This window comes from Amborella trichopoda, chromosome 12 (assembly GCF_054954075.1).
Source record: "Amborella trichopoda isolate Santa Cruz 75 chromosome 12, AtrichopodaSantaCruz75HAP2 v2.0, whole genome shotgun sequence".
Taxonomy (NCBI): Eukaryota; Viridiplantae; Streptophyta; class Magnoliopsida; order Amborellales; family Amborellaceae; genus Amborella; species Amborella trichopoda.
In genome coordinates, this window is record NC_142347.1 from 1,868,199 (window position 1) to 1,890,612 (window position 22,414).

The 22,414-nt window shown below is 33.4% G+C and overlaps 1 protein-coding gene across 2 annotated transcripts; it reads left to right on the top strand.

Annotated features, from left to right (window-relative positions):
• Positions 1–12,458: 12,458 nt before the first annotated feature.
• LOC148779354 ((-)-alpha-terpineol synthase-like) lies at positions 12,459–19,374 on the top strand. 2 transcript variants are annotated; one of them, XM_088854062.1, is made up of 7 exons: positions 12,459–12,695; positions 16,149–16,419; positions 17,148–17,520; positions 17,623–17,841; positions 17,944–18,082; positions 18,170–18,418; positions 18,876–19,374. In XM_088854062.1, exons 1-7 carry the CDS (start codon positions 12,486–12,488, stop codon positions 19,170–19,172), a joined length of 1,758 nt encoding a protein of 585 aa, XP_088710188.1. In that variant the 5' UTR covers positions 12,459–12,485; the 3' UTR covers positions 19,173–19,374. The 2 variants fall into 2 exon arrangements, with proteins under 2 accessions (XP_088710188.1, XP_088710189.1); XM_088854063.1 differs by having other exon boundaries at positions 16,155–16,419.
• The last annotated feature ends 3,040 nt before the right edge of the window (positions 19,375–22,414 follow it).

The window sequence follows — 22,414 nt, forward strand, 5'->3', positions numbered from 1 at the left end:
AAAGCCATGATTAATGTATTGAGAGAATATGTAAAAATAATTGAGAGAGATTGTAATTGGAGAGAAAGATGAGAAAAAAAAAAATGAAAAAGAGATAATGTAAGGCATTCAAAGGCCAAGTAGGAGATGTTGGGTTTATGTGGCCTTTAAAGGCCTTATGAGTGCTTGTAAAATGAAATGATATAGTGGAACATGAACTCAGTAGGAGTGTGGTCCCTCATATACCATACTAAGCAAACGATGGTTTGCTGATACCGATCTGTGCTTAACAATCTAGGCCAGTTGGTTGGGAAAAATCCATGTTACTCGGGCATGAAGAACAAACCGATGGAGTTTTATGGATTACCCCTTGATGAGGTCGGAGAACATGCCCAAATGAGTGAGCCGATGGACTGTGTGACCCTTGTGTGTGTTGGGGGTCTACAAAGACAGGGCCAAAACCTTATCTATGTACCATCACATGGCATGCATATCGATAGATAGTTAGGGAAATGCAGAAATCCACCTTTTAGGGTGAAGCGTTTGCATATGCGAGAGATACCCCCTATGCGTCATAGAGCTGTGGTCGTCTAAGGTCTCGGTGACCTTGACTTGTCTCTAGGGGAGGATCTGTAATCCACATACTGGGATTGCGACCCCTTGGCTTATCACGCAGACTTTGGTGACCCAATAATGAGCCCTTGCTTGGATTGTGGGTCATGAGAAACACTGGGTTGGTTCGATAAGGTAAGTGTGGTCTGTTGTTCACAGTTGAAGGTGGAGTGTTACATGATTGTAGATTAAAGTTTTGAACCATATAGATCCATTTCCCATCAAGTTAATTTAATTATGTTTGTTTTATGTTAGAAATTACTTTTGAATTATTATTTGAATTTTTATGAGTCATTTGATATTTTATTTATAATTTTTTTTTTGACTTATAAAAATGAAGATATTGATTTTACAAAATTATAAAATTCAAATAATGTTTTAGAATTTGTTTGATAATTTAAATTTGTATAACATAGCATGGAGGGGCCTATAGTGCACATGGGCCTACCATGTGTCAAGTGGGTGGGGCCCACATGTGCCACACATGGGTGTCACACCCCACCCATTGGATTCTTTCTTAGAGTTTAAGCTATTTCATGTTTTGGTAATATTATGTTATGGCATGTGGTCAAATAAGATATGGAATATTTTGACGATATATTGACCAAATATTGAAAGTGTATCTTGTCTTGATATATCTTTGGAATATTTTGTGAAAGATTATGGAATGCATAATATTTTAATTAGATTTAATTTATCTAATTTTATTGATGGAAAAATGGTTAAGGAAATGGGGATAATGGTCCATGCACTTTCCACAATGTTGATGGCCCATCTATGAAATGGATGACTCAGATATCTCACCCCACAAGTCACCCTTGATCGACGGTCTATGTTCAATCTCATAAGAAGAAGCAAACCAAGGAAAGCTCTAAAAAACCCTAATCTTGTTCAAATCTATAAAAAAGGGATCGTCTCTACTCAAAATATCTACACGTTATCTTTCTGTCTCTCTCTCTTAAGAAGGTTTCTCTCTCTCCCACATTGTGAAAGAACCTAAGGGTTTAGGTTATAGAGTTCTTTTCTCTCCTATCTCTCAGATATGGATTTATGGCTTCAACAAAAAGAGAATCTATCTCTCTTAAACTAGGTTGCTAAGAGAATCACCTAGGGTTTGAGTTTGTCATCAAAGGGGTTCATGTTCCATTGGTATGGCTTAGCCGAAATTTGCTTTCCCAGTTCGAGATTGAAGCTAGACCGTTGATCCTGCGCCATCGAATGTTGGTGACTCGGTGTGAGATGTAATAAGCGCGGTTGAAGTAATCTCCGGCACTCTTTCTTTTGTTTATTGCAATCTTATCTTTTATTCTCAAGCATAGTACATAGTTGTTTCAATGACATCAAGTTGTTAAGATCTTGGTTTTATTTTTATGTTGATTTTATTTTTAAATTTATCTTATTATAATAAAGACCACATGTAAGTGATCTTTTGCCAAAAGAAAGGGGTGAAAAAAAAAAAAATGTATTCCCCAGTAAAAGATCACATAGGTCTTTCTTTTAGTTGTTGATCACTTTCAACGGGCATTCTCTTCGGAGGTCTCTCATGTACTCAGGCTCAGCAGGGTGGGTTTCTGACCTTCTTAAGATGTTGGAAGATGTTTATATTTCTTTGAATGCAAATGATGAAGTGGCGTGGGAAATTGATAAGAATGACATTTTTTCGGTTAAATCCATATATTATTTGCTCTTCCACGATAGGGTAAGATGGTCTATGCCTATTCTTGCCAGGATTTGGAAGTGGCCTCTTCCGTTGAAGGTTCAAGGATTTTTGTGGTTGGCGGCCCAAGATCGAGTACTCACTATTGATAATCTTATTAAGCGTGGAAGATTTTACCAAATATTTGTCTTTTGTGTAAGGCGTATGGGGAGTCAAGTAACCAACTATGCCTACATTTTACCTTTGCTAGCCATATTTGAAGATGGTTTCTCGCGAAGTTGGGAGTTACATTGGTAATGGCCCTCTCAGTAGTGAGGATAATAGAAGGCCTCTCGATTCCACTTCCGAAGCTGGGGACTATTACTTGGCAAATAGTTAGAGGAGTCAGTCTTTGGGAAATTTGGAAAGAGATGAATAGGAGTCAGTCTTTGGGAAATTTGGAAAGAGATGAATAGGAGAGTCTTCGAAGGGGTGACTTTGTCTTGTAAAAAGGTCTTGGATAGACTTCTGCACTGTATTTGGTCTTTTCTTTCGATTACTCCGAGGGGGCAGGATATCACTGAATTAGATATCAGAAGAAATTTAGGTGATATCTTCCACTGGAATTTCACCAAATGTAGGCTTAAAGGGAGATGGTTGCCACCGCCACAGGGGGTATATAAATTAAATTTAGATGGCATCTCGATAGGCAACCTGGGTGTATCTGGCTTTCGAGGAGTGATTCGAGATTGGGATGGAAATGTGGTTCTTTCTTATGCAAGTCCTCTTGATGTTCGGACTGCTAACTTCACTGAACTCTCTGCCGTTCTTTTTGGTCTGCGTACTATTGTAGATAGAAAATTGGGGTATGAGTTCATTCTAGAGGGGATTCTCTTAATGTGATATTGTGGTGCAAGAAGGAACAACTTCTCTCGTGGGAACTGAAACCGTTGTTGTTGCAAATCTTGGTTTTATTTGTTTCACTCTCTGTTTTTTTTTTTCACGTTTATAGGGAGGCGAATGCCTTGACAGATTTCCTTGCCAAAGGTGGTACTACCCTTTCTGATGTATCCGTTTCAGAATATGTAATTTCATTCTAGAGCAACAAAATTTAATGAACTTTCTATCAACAAAAATAAAAGGTAACATCTTTATATAAATTTTTTCCTTAAAATTTATAAAAAAACACTACTAATAAAAATAACCTCCTATAAAGGAAATTACAAAAAGAAAGTACAAAACGTACATATATAAGTATTTTGACACAAACCCATAAATACAAGAGAAGAAACAATACCTACAAAAAGACATCTCTTTACCAGAAACACTTTCTTTATTTTATAAAATTCAATTGCCTTTTACAATATATGTTCATCGTCTTCCTAAAAAAAATCAATACTTTACCCAAGCGTCATCCTTCTTATCTCTTGTAAAATTGTAAACATTAAGACTTATCTCTGCTCATCACGTACCAACAACTACCATCTACCAATAAAATTCCATTTTTTTTCACAAGAAAAACATGATAAAAGAACGTAACTTGATGAAAACGAAACCTTGCCGCACTATGCCACTTTCTAATAATAATTCCTATATAAAAAAAAGATGACGATCTCACCAAGAGATACGTCATCCTCTTAGTACCAAACAACTGTATTTATCTTTTGTTTTAAAACAAGACTTTAAATAAATCCCCTACTAAATATACGAACCACGGATCTTGTTATCTTAAAATAAAACGGACTTATAAAAAAGGACTTATAAAACTAACTTAAAAATCCTATTTTTAATAATTAATCTTAATAAATAAAAATAATAATTTTATTCAAACTCTAAAAATAAAATTATTAAAAAATAAAATTATTAAAAAATAAAATTAAAATTTCTAGCATCCAAATTTTAATCTACATCACTAACCTATTGTTCCAAGCGCATATTATACACTTATTCCCTCGGGTCAAAGAGATACATTGGAGGAAATTATGCATTTAATTTTTTGAAAGCTGCTTACAAATCACTCGATAATTATTTTCAAAAGGAAAAAAAAGAGTAAATTTTTTGTTTTTAGATACTTAAACATGTAAAGTTTTTCGGGCACAAGCATAATTGGATTTTGTTTTTTTGTTTTATTATTCCTGAAGTTGGTCACTAGCTACAAGAGGGTTAAGTCAACAAAATTTGGGGGCATAAAAATGCTCGTGATTGGGTTTTTTTTACCCTATCGAGCAAATCAAGAAAATGATAGGATTTAAGAACCCTCTTAGATGCAAAAACTGGAATCCTTTGAAACATTGATCGTTTGATGAGCTGCGAATTACATCCCCACCGCTTGTAAATAGTATCATACTTATTCAGGTCATGGTTCCATTACTCACCCGAGTCCACTCAGACTTTGACAAGTTACTCCAGAGAGTCCGAGTATACCGAGTTGTGTGTACAACCCAGGCTGTATAAAAAAATATTCTTGCCGCTTCACTTTGGACTCAACCCCGTCTGAGGAGAGTAACTCAACATTTACAAGGCCAAACAAAATGCCCTAAATTAAAAGATGAAAAAATTATCTTAGAATAAAATGAAAATTAGTAAAGTGGAACAAAATTACAAAACTAAAGACAACATAAAAGTCCCAAAAAGCTAAAAAATAAAAATAAATTTAGAAAAATTAATTATTGTTAGTGATATTTTTTAGAAAAATATAGAAACAAATGAAAAAATATAAAATAAATCATTTGAGAAGAGATACAATGACTTATGAAATTTTAAAATTAAGACCTTTAATACAGCTGAATGATATAACCGAATTGGCGTAGCTGATCTTAGATAATTAAAATAGAGCTCGGATTAAATTAATAATTTTTTTAAATCATTTTCACAAAGACCCGTCTAGTGGGTCGACCCTATTGAGTTTTGTCATTGTTTACGGGTGAAAATGATGTGAGGGAAACTTGTGGGTCGACCGTATTGATTTTTGTCATTGTTTACTGGTGAAAATGATGAAAGGGCAACTTGCGGACAGTTACAGGGATAAGAGAAGCAGTGCACATGGTACTAAGGGGAAGTAAAAATATTTGTGGATCTCATTTCGCCTGGTATTGCAGGTTCACCAATAAAGTACAATGAAATAATTCTCTCTCTAAATATCTAAACTCTCTCTCTAAGTACCATAGTTGAATGCAGTATAAAATTTATAGGCAAACACCACCTATAAAAATAATTACGGATGAAAGAAATCACACGAAAAAAAAAAAAACGTGTAGATACGAATATTCCGATGCAAAAATAATATCTACAAAAAAATCTCTTTACAAAATTTTTTTTTTTTATTCCATAAAATTCAATTCTCTTTTATAATGCATGTACTTCATTTTTATAAAAAAATCAGCACTTCACCCAATAATTATCCGTCTTATCTCTTGTAGAATGGTAAACATTAAGACTTATCTCTACCCCATTACGCACCAACTACTTTTTACCACAAAAATTCCATTCTTTCCATCTACGTGATTAGGAAGAAAAACAGACAAGCGAACCTAACTTGATAAAAACGAAACCTTCCTACACTATGGAACTTTCTAAAAATAATTCCTATATAAAAAAAAAAGACCAGCTCACCAAGAGATAAGTAATTATCTTAATACCAAACAATTGTATTTATCTTTTGTTTTAAAATAAGACTTCAAAAAGAAATGCGCTAATTTTCCTAAATAAATCCCCTACTAAAAATACGGACCACTTTCCTAAATGAAATTGGACCTTATTATCTTAAAAATAAAAGGGACTTATAAAACAAGGACTTATGAAACTAATCCCAAAAAATCCTATTATTAATAATTAACTTTAATAAATACAAATAAATCTTTTACCCAAACTCTAAAAATAAAATTATTAAAAAAAAATTTTAAATTCATAGCATCCTAATTTTGATCTACATCACTAACCTATTCTTCCAAGAGCATATTATACTCTTATTTCGGTCCGGCAGTTTAGAAGTTGGGTCTAGCATGTTCTACAAGGGATCCAGTAGTTTTAAGCTGTCTTGCAATACCAAGCGATGGGTTCGACACTTTTTTGTCTCAATTTGGCACCATAGTTATGAGGTCCGGCAAGTTTGTTGTGCGGTTCGGCGATGGGTGTAGTGTCAGTCTTTTTTTGTCAATCCACTTCAATATTTAATTATTGTACGGAAAAAGGTATTATTATCTACAAAAACAACTTTTTGACTTTAAGGGATATTTACGAAAAAATATTTTTTAGGATAAAAAAAAAAAAAAACTTTTGCTTGGAAGGAGATTGTCTATAAAGTTTAACTGTTAGTTGTACCTACAATTTTTTTTAAAATCTAATTGATAAAAGTGTGTCCTGACTTCTAAAAACTTTTATTTTAAGATTTATATTTAAATAATAACATATCTCCAACCATCATATTTTAGATTTATTATTTACACGTGAAAGTGGTGGGCGGCACCATGCTGCCATTTTTGCATGGGGACAACCCTATAAAGCAATCAATTTTTACACGTGAAATTGATAAGAGAATGTGCGGCATTTGTATGGACAAGAGAACTGCCGTACATGGTGCAAAAGGCCGTAAGTGTGTTGAGTGTCGTAGGCAATGACTTAGAGCGTACGATAAAATAAGATCCACCTAAATTCTAGTTGATTCTCTCTCGTTCTCTAAATATCTAAAAAGTTAAGTTTTTATAAGGCTTAGGCTTTATAAAAACAAAATAAACTTTTTTCTCTAATCCTTATTTAAAAAGCACTTTCGGCAACAAAAACCCCGTGATGGTTCAAAAATCAATTTTCAAAACCAACAATCAAATTCGACATTTAAAAAATGGTACATATCTTACGGATCTATGACTACTTATTTTTAGTGTGATATAGACGATCTAGAAAATTTGTTACAATATGTATTATTTTTTAAAAGCTTGGAACCTGTTTTTTTTACAACCATAACATCCAAGCCAAAATGATTGATGTAAAAGCTTTATAATGATTAAATTGCAATTTTCAATGAATTATAAGGTGAGGCTTTACTTGTTATTATAGAGCTGCAGCCTTATCAAACCATTTTTCATATCTAAACAAAGGATAAGGTTTCAATGGCCAACGACGCATATGTAGAAAAGGGCCTTGACAATAAATATATTCTTTAAATATAATTTTATCTTTAACTTTTATATAATCTTTAACAAGGAGATCATGAATAAAAAAGAAAAAATTGAAAGTTAAAAGTAATAATTATATTAAAAAAATATTTGAACAGTTAGTTACAATTATTTTTTGATGGACAGCCTATTTGCATCTATTTTAAGATGAATGCTTTATACCTCCAAACCGTATATTGTAAAAATACAGTCGAGCCTCATAAAACAATTTTCTCTCTCTAAATATCTAAACTCTCTTTCTCTCTCTAAGTACCCAACCTATTCACCGAAGAACAAACATTACACTTAATTGCTCGGGCCAAAGAGATACTTTGGAGGGAATTTTCTATTTAAATATATATGTGAACCACTTAAAAATCACTCGATAACTATCTTCAATAGAAAATAACAATAATTTTTTAGTTTCTAAATACTTAAACCTTTATGCTAATTTTTTTAGGCAGATGACCATTGGATTTTATTTTTTATTTTTATTTTTTATTATTACATATGAATTTGGTCTCTAGGTTCAAGAGGGTTAACTCTCCAAAATATGGGGTCATAAAAATGCTCTCGACTGGCTTTTACCCTATCAAACCAACCGAGCAAGTGAATTCCCAAGAACATGAAATCATTTGAAGAAAATGCACTCGCAAAAGAGGAGAATGTTTTCATAAAGTGTGTTGCATAAGGTACCATCTAATAATAATAAAAAAAAGATTGAAAAATGAAAGACCTATTTAAGGTCACAACTGATGCATGACGAATAGCGAAGTATCGCATGCCAAAGATAATCTCACCACACAATGGAATCAAGTAACATCAAGCGGGTGAAGTTAAAATATTTGTAATGTGTATATTTTATATTCATGATGATGATGATAATGATAAGGATGATGATAATTATAATATATTTATGGAGTCTCTCTTGATTTCATGCTGTGAATCAATCGAGACTCTCATCAACCATTTCTCATTAAACCTCTTTCTATCGTGAATCAATTGAGACACTCATCAACCATTTCTTATTAAACCTCTTTCGCAATGGGTGACTCTATTGGGAAGTCTTTGTGTCGCACCCAATAACGGGTAAGGGTCTATCATCCCTATTGATTCACACAAAAATAAAGAAAAAACGAAAAAAAGGGAAGCATTTCTCATTGAATCTCCTTCTCAATGGCACTAGGTCTACATCTTCTTCACACTACATTCTCCTCGGTGCGCACACAGACAAGCCAAAAAGAAAATTCTGATCATATTATTCACCATTTGTACGATGCCATGTGAGCTCAAAAACCTCTGAAACGGTGATCATTTGATGATCTGCGAATTACATCCCCACCATTTGGGAATAGAATCATACTTATTAAAAAAAAAGTGATTTTAAGGAATTTCTTGAGGTCACGGTTCCATTACTCACCCGAGTCCACTCAGACTTTGACAAATTACTCAATAGAGTCCGAGTATACCGAGTTGTGTGTATAACTCAGGCTGCATAAAAAAAATATTCTTGCTGCTTCACTTTGGACTCAGCCCTGTTTGAGGCGAGTAACTCAACATTTGCAAGGTCAGACAAAATGGCCTAAATTAAAAGATGAAAAAATTCTCTTAGAATAAAATGAAAAATAGTAAAATGGAACAAAATTACAAAACTAAAGACAACATAAAAGTTTCAAAACACTAAAAAATAAAAATAATTTTAGAAAAATTATCTATGGCAAGTGATATTTTAGAGAAATATAAAATAAAGCATATGAAAAAAAATACGGTGACTTATGAACTGATTAAAAATACAACCCTTAATAAATATGAATCGCACCCTTATATAAATATGAATCGCACCCTTGTATAGCACCCTTATATAAACTTTTTCTTTAAAATTTATAGGCAAACGCCACCAATAAAAATAACCGTGTGTGAAGGAAATCACAATAAAAAAGTACAAAATGTGCAGATACGAGTATTCCGACACCGATCCATAAACACAGGAGAAGAAACGATACCCAAAAAGACATCTCTTTACCAAAAACACTTCTTTATTCCATAAAATTCAATTTCCTTTTACGATTTACGCCCATCCTCTCCATAATAAAAATCAGTACGTCACCCAATGATCATCCTTCTTATCCTTCCTTATCTCTTGTAGAATTGTAAACATTAGGATTTACCTCTGTCTCATCACGTACGAACAACTACCATTTACCACAAAAATTCCATTTTGTCAATCTACCTGAATAGGAAGAAAAACATGATAAAGGGACCTAACTTGAAAAAAACGAAACCTTGCCACACTATGGAACTTTCTAAAAATAATTCCTATATAAAAAAAAGATGACGATCTCACCAAGAGATACGTCATTCTCTTAGTACCAAACAATCGTTTTTATCTTTTGTTTTAAAAAAAGTCTCTAAATAAATCCCCAACTAAAAATACTGATGACTTTTCTAAATGAAATTGGACCTTATTATCTTAAAATAAAACGGACTAATAAAAAACTACTTATCAAACTAACTCAAAAAATCTTATTTTTAATAATTAACCATAACAAATAAAAATATGAATTTTACCCGAACTCTAAAAATAAAATTATTAAAAAATAAAAATAAAATTTATAGCATCCAAGTTTTAATCGGCATCACCAACCTATTCTTCCAAGAGCATATTATATACTTATTCCCTCGGGTCAAAGAGATACTTTGGAGGGAATTCTGCATTTAAATTTTTGAAAGCCGATTAAAAATCACTCGATAATTATTTTGAAAAGTAAAAAAAGAATAAATTCTTAGCTTCTAGATACTTAAACCTAGTTCCTAGATGCTAAAATTTTTTAGGCACAAGCACAATTGGATTTTGTGTTTTGGTTTTATTATCCCTGAAGTTGGTCACCAGGTACAAGAGAGTTAAGTTAACAAAATTTGGGGGCATAAAAATGCTCTTGATTGGTTTTTTTTTACCCTATCGAGCAAACCAAGAAAATACTAGGATTTAAGAACCCTCTTAGATGCGAAAATTGGAATCCCAAAAGTTGGATCCCACCAAGAACTAGTTAGAAACAAAATAGGAGAGAATGCGAGCCATAATACGAAAAATAAAGCATAAAACAAACATCAAAAAAAAAAAAAAGATTTACGTGGTTCGCCCCAAAAAGGATAAAGATTTAAGCGGTTTACCCCAAAAGGGTTGCGTCCATGAGCGCGTCAAATTGAAATTCACTATATCAATGAAAGTTACTTAACAGATCTAGAAATAGATCCATCTATGTTCTACAACTAAACTACTGTTTAGAAAGAGAACTTTGAGAGCAACCGACACTTTCTCTTTTTTAAAAGGAAAATCAACAAAATTCTCTCTTCTCTCTGAAGGGGGGGACTTGCCCCATGCATGGGAAAGGCCATTGCCTCTCTCTCTTTAGAAGAAACCACATTTCCCATTTGGTGACCCACCCTCTTGCATACCATATATATATATATATATAAGGTTAGGACTCCATACTAAATATGAAAATTTATATAAATGTTATATATATCTCAAAACCAAGAGATATACCCCAAGAGTCTTACCTTTTTGGGACTTCATTAAACTTATCAATATCAATCTTAATCCCACACAATTTGGAATTTTCTTATGTTGGTGACTTTTAGATACCACCATATCCAACAAATACGCACTCCCACGAACATGGAATCATTTGAAGAAAATGCACTTGCAAAATCAGAGAATGCTTTCACTCCCTGTCTCTCTTGATAAGCGCTGTTACATAAGCTATCATTCAAAAACGAAAGAGAAAAAGAGAGAAAGAAGAAAGGCCAGTTTACGGTCACAACTGATGCATGACGAATAGCGGAGTATCACCTGCCTAAAATAATATCACAACGCAATTGAATTGAGTAACATCAAGCAGGTCAAATTAAAATAATTTTAACGTGTATATTCTATATTCACGATAACGATGATGATGATCAGGTGTATTATATATTCATGGAGTCTCTCCTGGTTCCATATCGTGAATCAATCATCAATCATTTCTCATTAAACCTCTTTCTCAATGGGTGCCCTTTTGGGAACTCTTTGTGCTGCACCCCATTATGGGTAGGGGTCTAGCATCCCAATTGATTCACCTTAAATAAATAAATAAAAATGGAAAAGGCATTTCTCATTAAATCTCTTTCTCAATGGTGGTATGTGTACGCCTTTTTCACACCACATTCTCCTGAAAACACACAAAAACAAGAAGAAAAAAAATCTCGATCCCATTATCTGCCATTTATATGATGTCATACGAGCTCAGAAGCCTCTGAAATGGCGATCGCTCGGCAATCTACGAATAGCATCCTCACCATTTGGGATTTTGAACGTATTCAATCAATAAGAAGTGAATTTTTAAGGTATTTCTTGAGATCATGGTTCCATTAATCACCCGAGTCCACTCAGACTTGCACAAGTTACTCCAGAGAGTCTGAGCATACCGAGTTGTATCGAGTTGTATGTACAACTTAGGGTGCATGAAAAAAATTGTGCTTGCTGCCTGGCTTCAGACTCAGTCCTGTCTCAGGCGAGTAACTCAACATTTACAAGACCAGGCAAAGTCCCCTAAATTAAACGATGAAAAGATCATTTTAGAATAAAATGAAAATTAGTAAAGTGGAACAAAACTAAAGACAACATAAAAGTCCCAATAAGCCAAAAATTGAAAAGGAATGAAATATGAATTTAGTAAAAGTTATCTATGGTTAGAAATATTTTCGAAAAATATAAAATTGAAAAGAAAAAATAAAATCAAATAAAGCATATGAGAAGAGATACGGTGACATTTATGAACTGATTAAAAATATGACCCATAATAAAGCAAAATGGTAGAACATGATTCGGGTAGTTGATCTTAGATAATTGATATAGAGCACGGATGATAATAATAATTTTTTAAAAATTTATTTATGGGGCCCGAGTTGGACCATTTACTTGGTTTCACAAGGACCCATGTAGTGGGTTGACCCTACTGAGTTGTAAGTCATTGTTTACAAGCGATGAGAGGGGACCATGGCGACATTCCATTTATAGGGAAAAGAGAATTAGAGCACCCGTTCTCTCTCATTAAACCATTTTCACAATGGTTCCATTTCTGCCTTTGATTCACACCACAATGTCCTGGTTGCGCACACAAACAAGCCTCAAAACGATTCAATCGGGTTATCCTCAGCTTTTACGGTGCTTTATGAGCTCCGAGTCCTCTGCAACAGAAATCGCCCGGCGAACTGCGAATTTCATGCCTACCATTTGGGATCCCGATCGTATTCAATCAATAAGAAGTGATTTTAAGGTATTTGAGCTCATGCAGGATTATTATTATTGATGTTTTCATGGTATTCGAGTAGTCTTTCTTATTCTTAATCTCTCATGACTTGTGAGATAGGATACAAAAGTAAGTTCAAAACAGTTTTCAGTTTTTAGTTTTTGGATATATCAAAAAATCGAGTCGGCCAAAATACTCATGTCCTGACAGGGGCAATTTATTCGAGTGAGTCAAAAGAAAATCACGAGAATGATTTGTATATATGTATAATTAGTGCCAGTTTCATTAACTTGGTGGTTGTTAACCTACTTGTACGTGACATGCTGGTTTTTTTTTTTATATGTGTGAAGAGCTTATGAGTTCCATTTCCATGGGGGGATAGATATATTTTTAACTCTTGTATTTATTTTGGAGCTCTTTTTTTCATAAATATTTTAATAAAAATCTTATGTTTGGGGCTACATTTTTTTAACTCTATTTTTTTTAAAAAAAATGTTTATATAAGGATGAAACCTTATAATGTAGAACTACGGATGCACCTCAAAAATCTATCAGGAAACTTTAAGTATAAGAAATAGTGCATTTTACAACATATTATCTGCACCGTTCATTTTTTAGATTTTCATATGTTTATAGATCTACTTGATTTTAACCATTTTTTAAATTTAAAATTTTATAATTAGATATAAAAATAGGTTTTGAGATAATCCTAAGGACATTTTACATCAAAATTATATACCATGATAAAATTTGAAGGTGCACCTCACCTCTACAGCTACGGATGCATCCGTATGCCAACAATACCCTTTTTTTAATGGCTTGGGTTTATTTTGGAGCTCTTTTTCCATAAATCTATAAACTAAAAAAAACCATATAGGTGAGTCGATGAGAGGTCTTGAGTTCAAATGGGGGGCAAAGTTTTTTATTTTGGATCTCATATATTAACTATTTTTTAAAAAAATTTCTTACATGTCGTGAATTGTAAAAAACGACCCCCCCTTTTTTCATAATTGCTACTTTTTTTTTGGAACTCTTTTTTCTTATTATTATTATTATAACTCTTGAATTTTAGCAAGGTGAGGCTTCTGGTGATTAATGCACCTATCATCTCCCTTCCACAAAAATTACACTTGACCCACCCCTTCCCCTTATTGTCATAGTGCCAAAATCAATCCTCCCACATAATCTCTTAGACCTATTAAAGGCTGAAATTTCTTTCAAAAATTATTTATAATGAAATATATTTGTTGTAATTGCTTCCAAAATAAGGTCTATATTACTTAGAGTTACAAATTTGGGTTTGTATTACTCAGGAATTCTTATATTTAAGGTTAATAATACAAATTAATTAAAAAAAAAGTCTTTTTCACCTACAAAATGTATGATTAATACTACAAAAATTATCATAGTAGTTTTTTTCAATGTCCTGTTTTGGTATTTCAAAAATAAAAAATAAAAAATAAAAAATTTTGAATATTTGAAAATGGTTGGGAAAAAAAAAAAAATAGAAGAAGAAAAATTCATTGATAAAAGACAATTTTTGTACCAAAAAGGAAAATTGATCGATATAAGACAATTTCTCAGAAAAAAATCACTAATCAATAAAGGGATTTAAAAAAATAAAAACCAGAAAAAATTGATGAGTAATTATAGAGAAACAACTAATTTTAGCATAATTTTTACATTTCACCGATATTACCTCTATGATGCACTAAATCAATCAATATTAGAGCAGAAAATGCAAATCAGTAGAGGGGTTTTTAGGTTTATTTCAATAGCTTAAAACAATCTAATAAAAAAAAAAAAATTTGAGAAATTAGATAGAAATAATATATTTTACGAATTTTTGAAAGTTCATCGATATTACCTCTTTGATGAACAAAATCAGTCGATATTAGAGCAAAAAACCCATGAATCTATAGAGGGATTTTGTAGCTGATACGAATAGGTTTGAAAAGAATAAAAAATTAGAAACAATTATTGAGTAATTAGGGATAAAAAATTAGAAACAATTATTGAGTAATTAGGGAGAAACAACATATTTAGTAGAATTTTTACAGTTCGTCAATTTTACCTCTATGGTGCACTAAATTAATTGATATTCGAGCAAATAAATGCAAACTAATACGGGGGCTTTCAAGTTTATTTGAATATCTTAAAAAAAAAAAAAAAAAAAAAAAATCTAATGATCAGGAAATTATTGTTGAGAAATTGCAGAGAAATAATAGATTTTGTAATTTTTTAATAGTTCATAAATATTACCTCTTTGATATACAAAATCAGTCGATATTGGAAAGAAAAACCACTGATCTGTTGAGGGGGTTTTGAAGATGATTTTAAAAGCTTTAAAAAGAACTAAAAATCAGTAAAACATTTTCGAGTAATTAGACAGAAATAATAGATTTGCGATTTTTTTGGCAGTTCATCGATACCCCTTTAATGTACGAAATCAGTCAATAATGGTGAAAAGGACCACAGATATGGAGAGGTTGTTTGAAGCTTATTTTAACACGTTCAAAACGAACAAAAAATCATCCAATTTGGTGTAGAAATCAGCGAGAATAGAGAGGTTTTGCTGAAATTATTACTTTTAGCACAAAGAACCCTCAAACTGAAAATTTACGATGAGGGAGCTTAGTAGATTTGCGAATTAGTATATGGATTTTGTAGATAATTTTAATATATTAAAAAAATACCGATAATCAATCAATTTGGGGGAGAAATCATAGAGACTATAGGAGTTTGGCGGATTATATATTACTGCTCAAAGAACCCTAGAATTTCGTGATGAAATCTTATTCGATTTGGATTTTTATGGACCCAAATTGTATCATAGAGATTAGATGGTTGTTAAAACACAACTAGGTTCCAAAAAAATCCATCAAAATCAGTCCAAAATTTCAAATTTTCAGTTCAAGAAACTTTCCATATTTTGACATCCGAGTTTTATCCGTGAAAACGCCATACTAGAGCGAGTTTCTCCATTTCGAGCTGAGTCTCGCAAAATTACTCCGAGCAATGTTCATTCAAGAGGTAAAAAATCACTTGTACCAAAGACCCGGCCCTAGTCGACCTCGGCAATAAGCGAGGCCGAGTCGACTCGGTTGAGTCTAAGAACCATGCTTTTAACATAGATAAACTTTTCCTTAATTTATAAATTGATCCTTTTTAAAACTAATTTTTATTTATTAAATGTAATTTGCTGATATTCACATGTTTTTTTATGAAATAGCTGAAAATATCTGGAAATCATAACAAAACAAAACAAGTTAAATAGTAAAATGAAATTATACATAATACAAGGTACATTTCAAACAGCTAACAATATAATTATGTTAATTTTAGAAAATATAGGGCATTGCTATGCAGCAGTTTATACGGGGCATTAATTTATGCAATCTTTCACTACGAAAACATTGTCATCATTAGGTTCAAAAAATACCTTCCCTCCATTTTCCAATTGGATTAAGAGTTTCTTAGATGCAGGAAGAGGAATATATAAGCCGAACTGAAGCTCTAAAGAAACAATTCAAGGCTCTTTTAAGGAGGAAAACCGAGCCAATCGCCCCACTTGAGCTCATTGACTCAATCCAAAGGCTGGGAGTGGGGTATCACTTTGAGCAGGATATCAAAGTGGCTTTGGACACTATTTACTCCAATGCTGATATCCAACAGTCATGGAGTGATGATCTCTATGCAACATCCCTTGCATTTCGACTGCTTAGACAACATGGATACCGGATGTCATCAGGTTTGTAGCACAAAATTGTATTCATATAGATTAGGGCCTGACTTCCCTCTTCCTCTTTTCTTCTAGAAATTAGAGTATCTATTGAAACTTTATATATGAGCTCAAGCAAAAGTTATTAGTAAATAAGAGTAACAAATATGGTTGGAATTTAAATCCAAAACAAAATAAAATTTTATGTAAAATGGACCAACTTGAACAGTTTTTGAAATAGGTTGGATTTTTGAAAGGTATTTATGAATCACATACCAAATCGCAGAATTATTTGGACTGAATTTGTTGTTTACATTGTTAAAAAAGACATTTTCTAAAGGAAAAAGATTTCATGGTTACTATGATGCTCATATTTTCTTTGTTCTTCTCTAAGGTATAACTCCTCCTCCAAGATGGACTTTGGGCTGTCCATTTAAGGGATAAGCACACTAGATGTTTAAGAGATCAAAATCAATCTTTTCGCCCAAAAAAGAATACTCATAAGGTGAATAAAAAATGATTTTGGAAAAGTCCAAGTCATAAAATTCCTCCTAAGTAGGTATTTTTTCTCTAGTACCAAATGTAGAATTGGTTCTCACAGGGCTATCATTTACCTACATTTTTCAAATGTCATAAGTGAATCAGATATGATTTCCTAGTGGCTCTCTTGGTGGAAGAAGAGGAATTGAACTGAATTTGGAAGGCATATAAAAGACACTTTTGTAGAAGATTTAATATAGATAAATTTGTGCTCCCAGATGTATTTTGCAGATTCATGGACGAGAAAGGTAGTTTCGAAGTAAGTTTGATTGGAGACGCCAAAGGAATGTTGAGTTTGTATGAAGCATGCCACCTATCTGTTCCTGGAGAAGATATTTTGGATAAAGCATTCACATTTACCAGTAAGAACCTCATGGACTTAACTGATCGATTAGAGCCAAGTCTTTCTCAAAAAGTACAACATGCTTTAGAGCTGCCTTTGCATTGGAGGATGGTCAGGCTAGAAGCTAGGGATTACATTCAAGTCTATGAGAAAGAGAAAGACATGATCCCCTCTTTGCTTGAATTTGCTAAATTGGACTTCAACTCAGTACAGTGCACGCACCAAGCCGATCTCAGGCGTATGTCAAGGTAAGCTTGTTCTTTGCATTCATGGACCTCCCCCAATCTACTCTTGAATTCGTTTTCACTTATCAATCAGCTTAATTCTTAGTATTAAAAGTTTATACCTAGGTGGTATAATGATATGGGCTTCGCAACTAAGCTACCATTTGCTCGGGATCGGATCGTTGAAAACTGTTTATGGATCATTGGGTATTTATTCGAGCCCCAATTTTCAAGGACTAGGGAAGCCCTCATCAAAATCCATTGCTTAATTACAGCGATTGATGACGTTTATGATGTGTATGGCTCGTTAGATGAACTGGAACTTTTTACTGAAGCGGTCCAAAGGTACAAAAGAATGAATTTTCCTTCCCAATGATGTAACATATATCTATCACATATGTTTGTGCTCCACAATTTAATTCTTACAATATACCAATTCAAATTTAGGTGGGATTTGAACGCCATGGAGAAACTTCCATATTACATGAAAATATGTTATTTGGCATTGTACAACACAACAAACATGATTTCATACGATATTCTCAAGGAGAAAGGATGGAATATCACAAACTACCTTAAAGAAGTGGTAACATAATAGCCTGCTGTGATGTTTGAATTACTTTAAGAACATTGTATTCTTGCTATAATAACTTGTGTTAATTTTTAACTTCAGTGGGCAGGATTAGGGAAAGCGAACATGTTGGAGGCAAAGTGGTTTAGCATGGGGCACAAACCAACCTTAGAAGAATACTTAAATAACTCACGGGTTTCAAGTTCAGTGCCAGTTCTCTTGGTTCATGTATACTTCCTCATTGCACAAAGCATCACACAAGAGGCAATAGATGACATTACCACTGAATCAAGACTCATTTATTGGTCATCAATGGTCCTTAGACTGTGCAACGACTTGGTAACAAGTCCGGTGAGGCTTACTCTTCTTTGCTTGAATTATTTATCACATGGATGCAATTCAGGTGGGAGAAAATTGAACATTACTGCCATGGGAAAAACACCAATTTAGGAGGATTATTCTAAAAGTTTGCAAAGAATATTAATCAAACAGACAATGTCCTAAAAAACAGAAAAAGAAGATTTTTAGCTCCTAAAGCCCAAGATCAAATAGACAGTTATCATACATTATTGGAGCAGACAATCTTTCAGGTAATTTTTTAGCCATGAAATAAATTTTTAGTTCTTAGATTGATCCTTGACTTGAAAGGACATGTTTCGAAAGTTATAGGGTTACATAAATCCTCCATAGTAGGTGCTTTTGCCCTAGGAATAAGTGTTACAATTTGCTCTCATGGGAGCACTTCCTTTTATTATTGGTTAAGTGGACAATATTTAGATGACATAAGTTTATTACTTGATTGATGCAGGATGAGATCCTAAGAGGGGTTGTCCCAAAATCTATTCAATGTTATATGCATGAAACAGGGGCATCTGAGGAAGCCGCACGGAAACACATCAAGGAGATGATTAGAGATGCATGGAAGAAACTCAATGCAGAGTGTCTTGCACCATCCATCTTGCCAAAACCCTATGTCAATTTCGTAGTTAATCTTGCACGGATGGCCCATTGTGCCTACTCGAATGGAGATGGATTTACAAAACCTGACTCTGAGACTAGGGAACATATTAATAGATTGTTCATTCATTCAATTCCACTAGATTAACCTATTTGTATACCCATTCCAATATACTCTTTTAATTCATGCAAATGCCTTTTTTCAGATGGGAGAACTATTCATTGATTAACTTTGTGAGCCAAACTGTGTCAAGATCCTGTAAATTGTTGTTAGTCTCTCTAGACCTAATTTGGTGTTCTGCACTTTGTGGCATGATCGTTTGCAACAAAAAGAATGTTGACTTGGATGATATTTATTTAGTTCCACAAATTAAGTAGTAGTGTAATTATGTAATCAATGCTATTGTAGCGTTTTTATGGTAAGTTCCAATCTTAATCGACCGGTCTAGGTTTTCATTCTCACTTGCGCATTCAAAACCCACTATTTCTAAAATCCAAAAGAAAAAGAAAAGAAAAAGGATTAAAGTTCCAATCTTAACAGTGGCAAGCAATTCTAGCGAAGAAGGACATTCTTGAACACATTTCATGCCAAATATCCTTTGAAAACACAACTCCAACCCACTAATATGCTCATTGAAAGAGAGCACTTCTTGAACACATGCTTCAAGGAGGATAGATCTATATTATAAACAAATGTTCCTGGTTCTTAGGCATAGTGAGTATGAAATGGAATATAATTTACCCTCTACAGTCCTAATTGGGGCTATCTATTGGGCCTAGATGCTACTTGATTTTGTTTTTTTTTTGTTTTTTCCTTCAATGTTAGCATTTAGTTCCATTAATCGTGTCAAAATTGATGTCCATGTATAGGAATTCAATGCTTTAGAAAGTGGGTTCATTTATATAATACTCTACAAGAAAAAAAAAATTGAGTGACACAGGTTGAGTTCTTCTCATTCCCTCAGACTATCTCCTAGGAGTGAGAAATATGACTGCCAAGACTAAATAGCCGAGTACAAAATTTGTCAAACAATATCATGAGTTTCACAGATTCATCTTTACTCTCAAGTGACCCATTAGATTATGTTTAGTGGGTCACTATTTATACATGAGACTAGAGCTTGGAATGTTGAGAGCCCTATGTGGTTGCTCCTCTCTCTTTGGCTTCATTCTCTCTCTCTATACATTTCTCAAGATGGGTGTTGACGGTTATAGCAGCAAGATATGGACTTTTTATCTTGTGGGATTATAAAATATTGAGATTCCCATATTGAGTTTCCTATTTTGTTGAATTATTGTTTTAACGAGATTTATTTCTTCAAACATAAGAGTTGTAACTTTATAATTCTCTAATAAACCAAAGTAACTTTTATAAACTAAAAACTGCTTTACCCTATATAGACATAGGCATCATTGTCAAACCATAAATAATCCTTGTCAGATCCATTTCTTTCTCTCTCTTCTCTATTCCTTTTATTGCATTCTTACATTAGGGATTGCATTAAAACACATATGGACCATTGTCATCATTATCATCATTAGAATATTTTCCTAAGTATTTGGGATCGGCTATATGATTCCTGGACTCTCATACCCTATCAAGGGTCACACTCCCAATGAAGCCATAAACTCCCAAATCTTTCTCACTACTTCAAACAATGTCCTTTTGGCTTATCCCGGGCTTTTTTGAACCTTCCACTAAAACCAACTCATATGAATTATTGTACACCATGTGAAATGCGATGAGAAATACTATAAAACGTCAACGTATTTGTGTGTGGTTGTTCGTGAGAGTGTGAGAGAGTGTCAACGTGGGGTGTATGTGTAAGTGAGTTACAGTTCGCTATCAGGTAGATTTTTAGAGAGTGGTGATTCATTGGGTGTGGGAGAGTCCGCGGTTAATGTTTGTTCAGTGGTAATGTTGCATATTTGTGTTGAAGAGAGTGGTGGTTTTGAGGTGTGGGTTGTTGCTAGAGAGTGTATGTGCGTGACTGTGTATGCATGTTGTGGTGTGGCGTATGGCGTAAATGCGCTGTATAAAGTATGTGAACGTGTGAGGATGGCATTTTGTATTAAGAGTTTGAAATTATATAGTTAATAAAAGAGCGTCTCTCTCTAAATCTGATGTTTTCTACATGGAAATCGGGGAAACTTAGATCGAAGCATGGACTGTAGGATAGAGAGTGGAGTCCGTCAAATTTTAATCTATCGAAAAAATTAATTGAAAAAGAATAAAAAAAAAGCTTACTCAAGTTGGGCTCTTAGACCTGACAATGGCATTGGGCCTTGAATTGGTTGCTGGCCTTTTCCAAACTTCGAAAGCTGGTTGTTTTTATAGTGAAATGAACTTGAAAATGGGTGTTCAAATCGAGTGATTGGAGGCATAGGGGTTTTCCAGATTGAAGGTTTAGAGGTGCTTGAAGATGTCATAGGCTAGGATTTGCAAGGTTTCTGGATGGGGCATTTATTGTCAAAAGGCATTTAAAGATCTAGGCCCTTGATCTAGGATAAACATGAATCTCTTAAGCCGCATCTCATGTCTACTCTGGATCTTTGCTATCCACTTGTCCTTATTTGGCCTAGCTTTATTTAGACTTAGCGCCTCTCTCTTTCCCTCTCCCCCCACCTGTTCTTTCTGTCTTTTCTATCTCTAACCCTCTCTTTCTCTCTCCCCCACCCGTTTTTTTTTGGCTTTTCTATTTTTAACCCCTCATTCTCTCTCCTCTCACGCTCTTTCTTTATGTTTCCCATCTCTCTCTTTTCAATTTTTTTTCCCCAAATATATGGTAGATTTACAAAGAGAGAGAGAGAGGTATTTCCCATCTCTAATCTCTCACTCTCTCTTTACATTTCCCATTTTTTTCCCCTCTGTTTCTCTTCTCCCAACCCAAATACACATTAAGCATATAGATAGAAAGAGATGTGTTTGGATAAACACCGAAAGAGAGATAGGTGCTTGATGATAAGAGGCTATTAGGAGGAGAGAGATATATTTGGATAAACACAAGAAAAGAGAAGTATTTAGATAAGGTTATTAAGAGGAGAGAGATATATTTGGATAAACACAAAGAGAGAGAAGTATTTAGATAAACACACGAGGAGAAAGATGCTGGGTGGTGAAACGAATATACAACCATATTTATAATTTTGTTCTAATAAAATGAATATACTAACAATATTTTAAGGGCTCTCTTATTATCTAATATGGAAGGAAATTTAACAATTAAAATTTGAAAAAAAACATGTGATTACCTGAAAATAACTCTAAGATATGCAAGTTAAGCTGTTAGTTGGATAATAATTGTTCTTTAATTTTTTATATACATTGGAAAATTTTAACTTTATCATTTATAAACTTTAAAATATATTTACCAGTTTTATTTCTTATGA

What these genes read in the sequence shown, in the direction of transcription:
- LOC148779354 (XM_088854062.1), top strand. Translation starts at nt 12,486, where the DNA reads ATGGTTCCATTTCTGCCTTTGATTCACACCACAATGTCCTGGTTGCGC. An exon ending in TGGATACCGGATGTCATCAG is followed by an intron (nt 16,420 to 17,147) that starts GTTTGTAGCACA and finishes TTGTGCTCCCAG; the next exon opens with ATGTATTTTGCAGATTCATG. An exon ending in TTTACTGAAGCGGTCCAAAG is followed by an intron (nt 17,842 to 17,943) that starts GTACAAAAGAAT and finishes ATTCAAATTTAG; the next exon opens with GTGGGATTTGAACGCCATGG.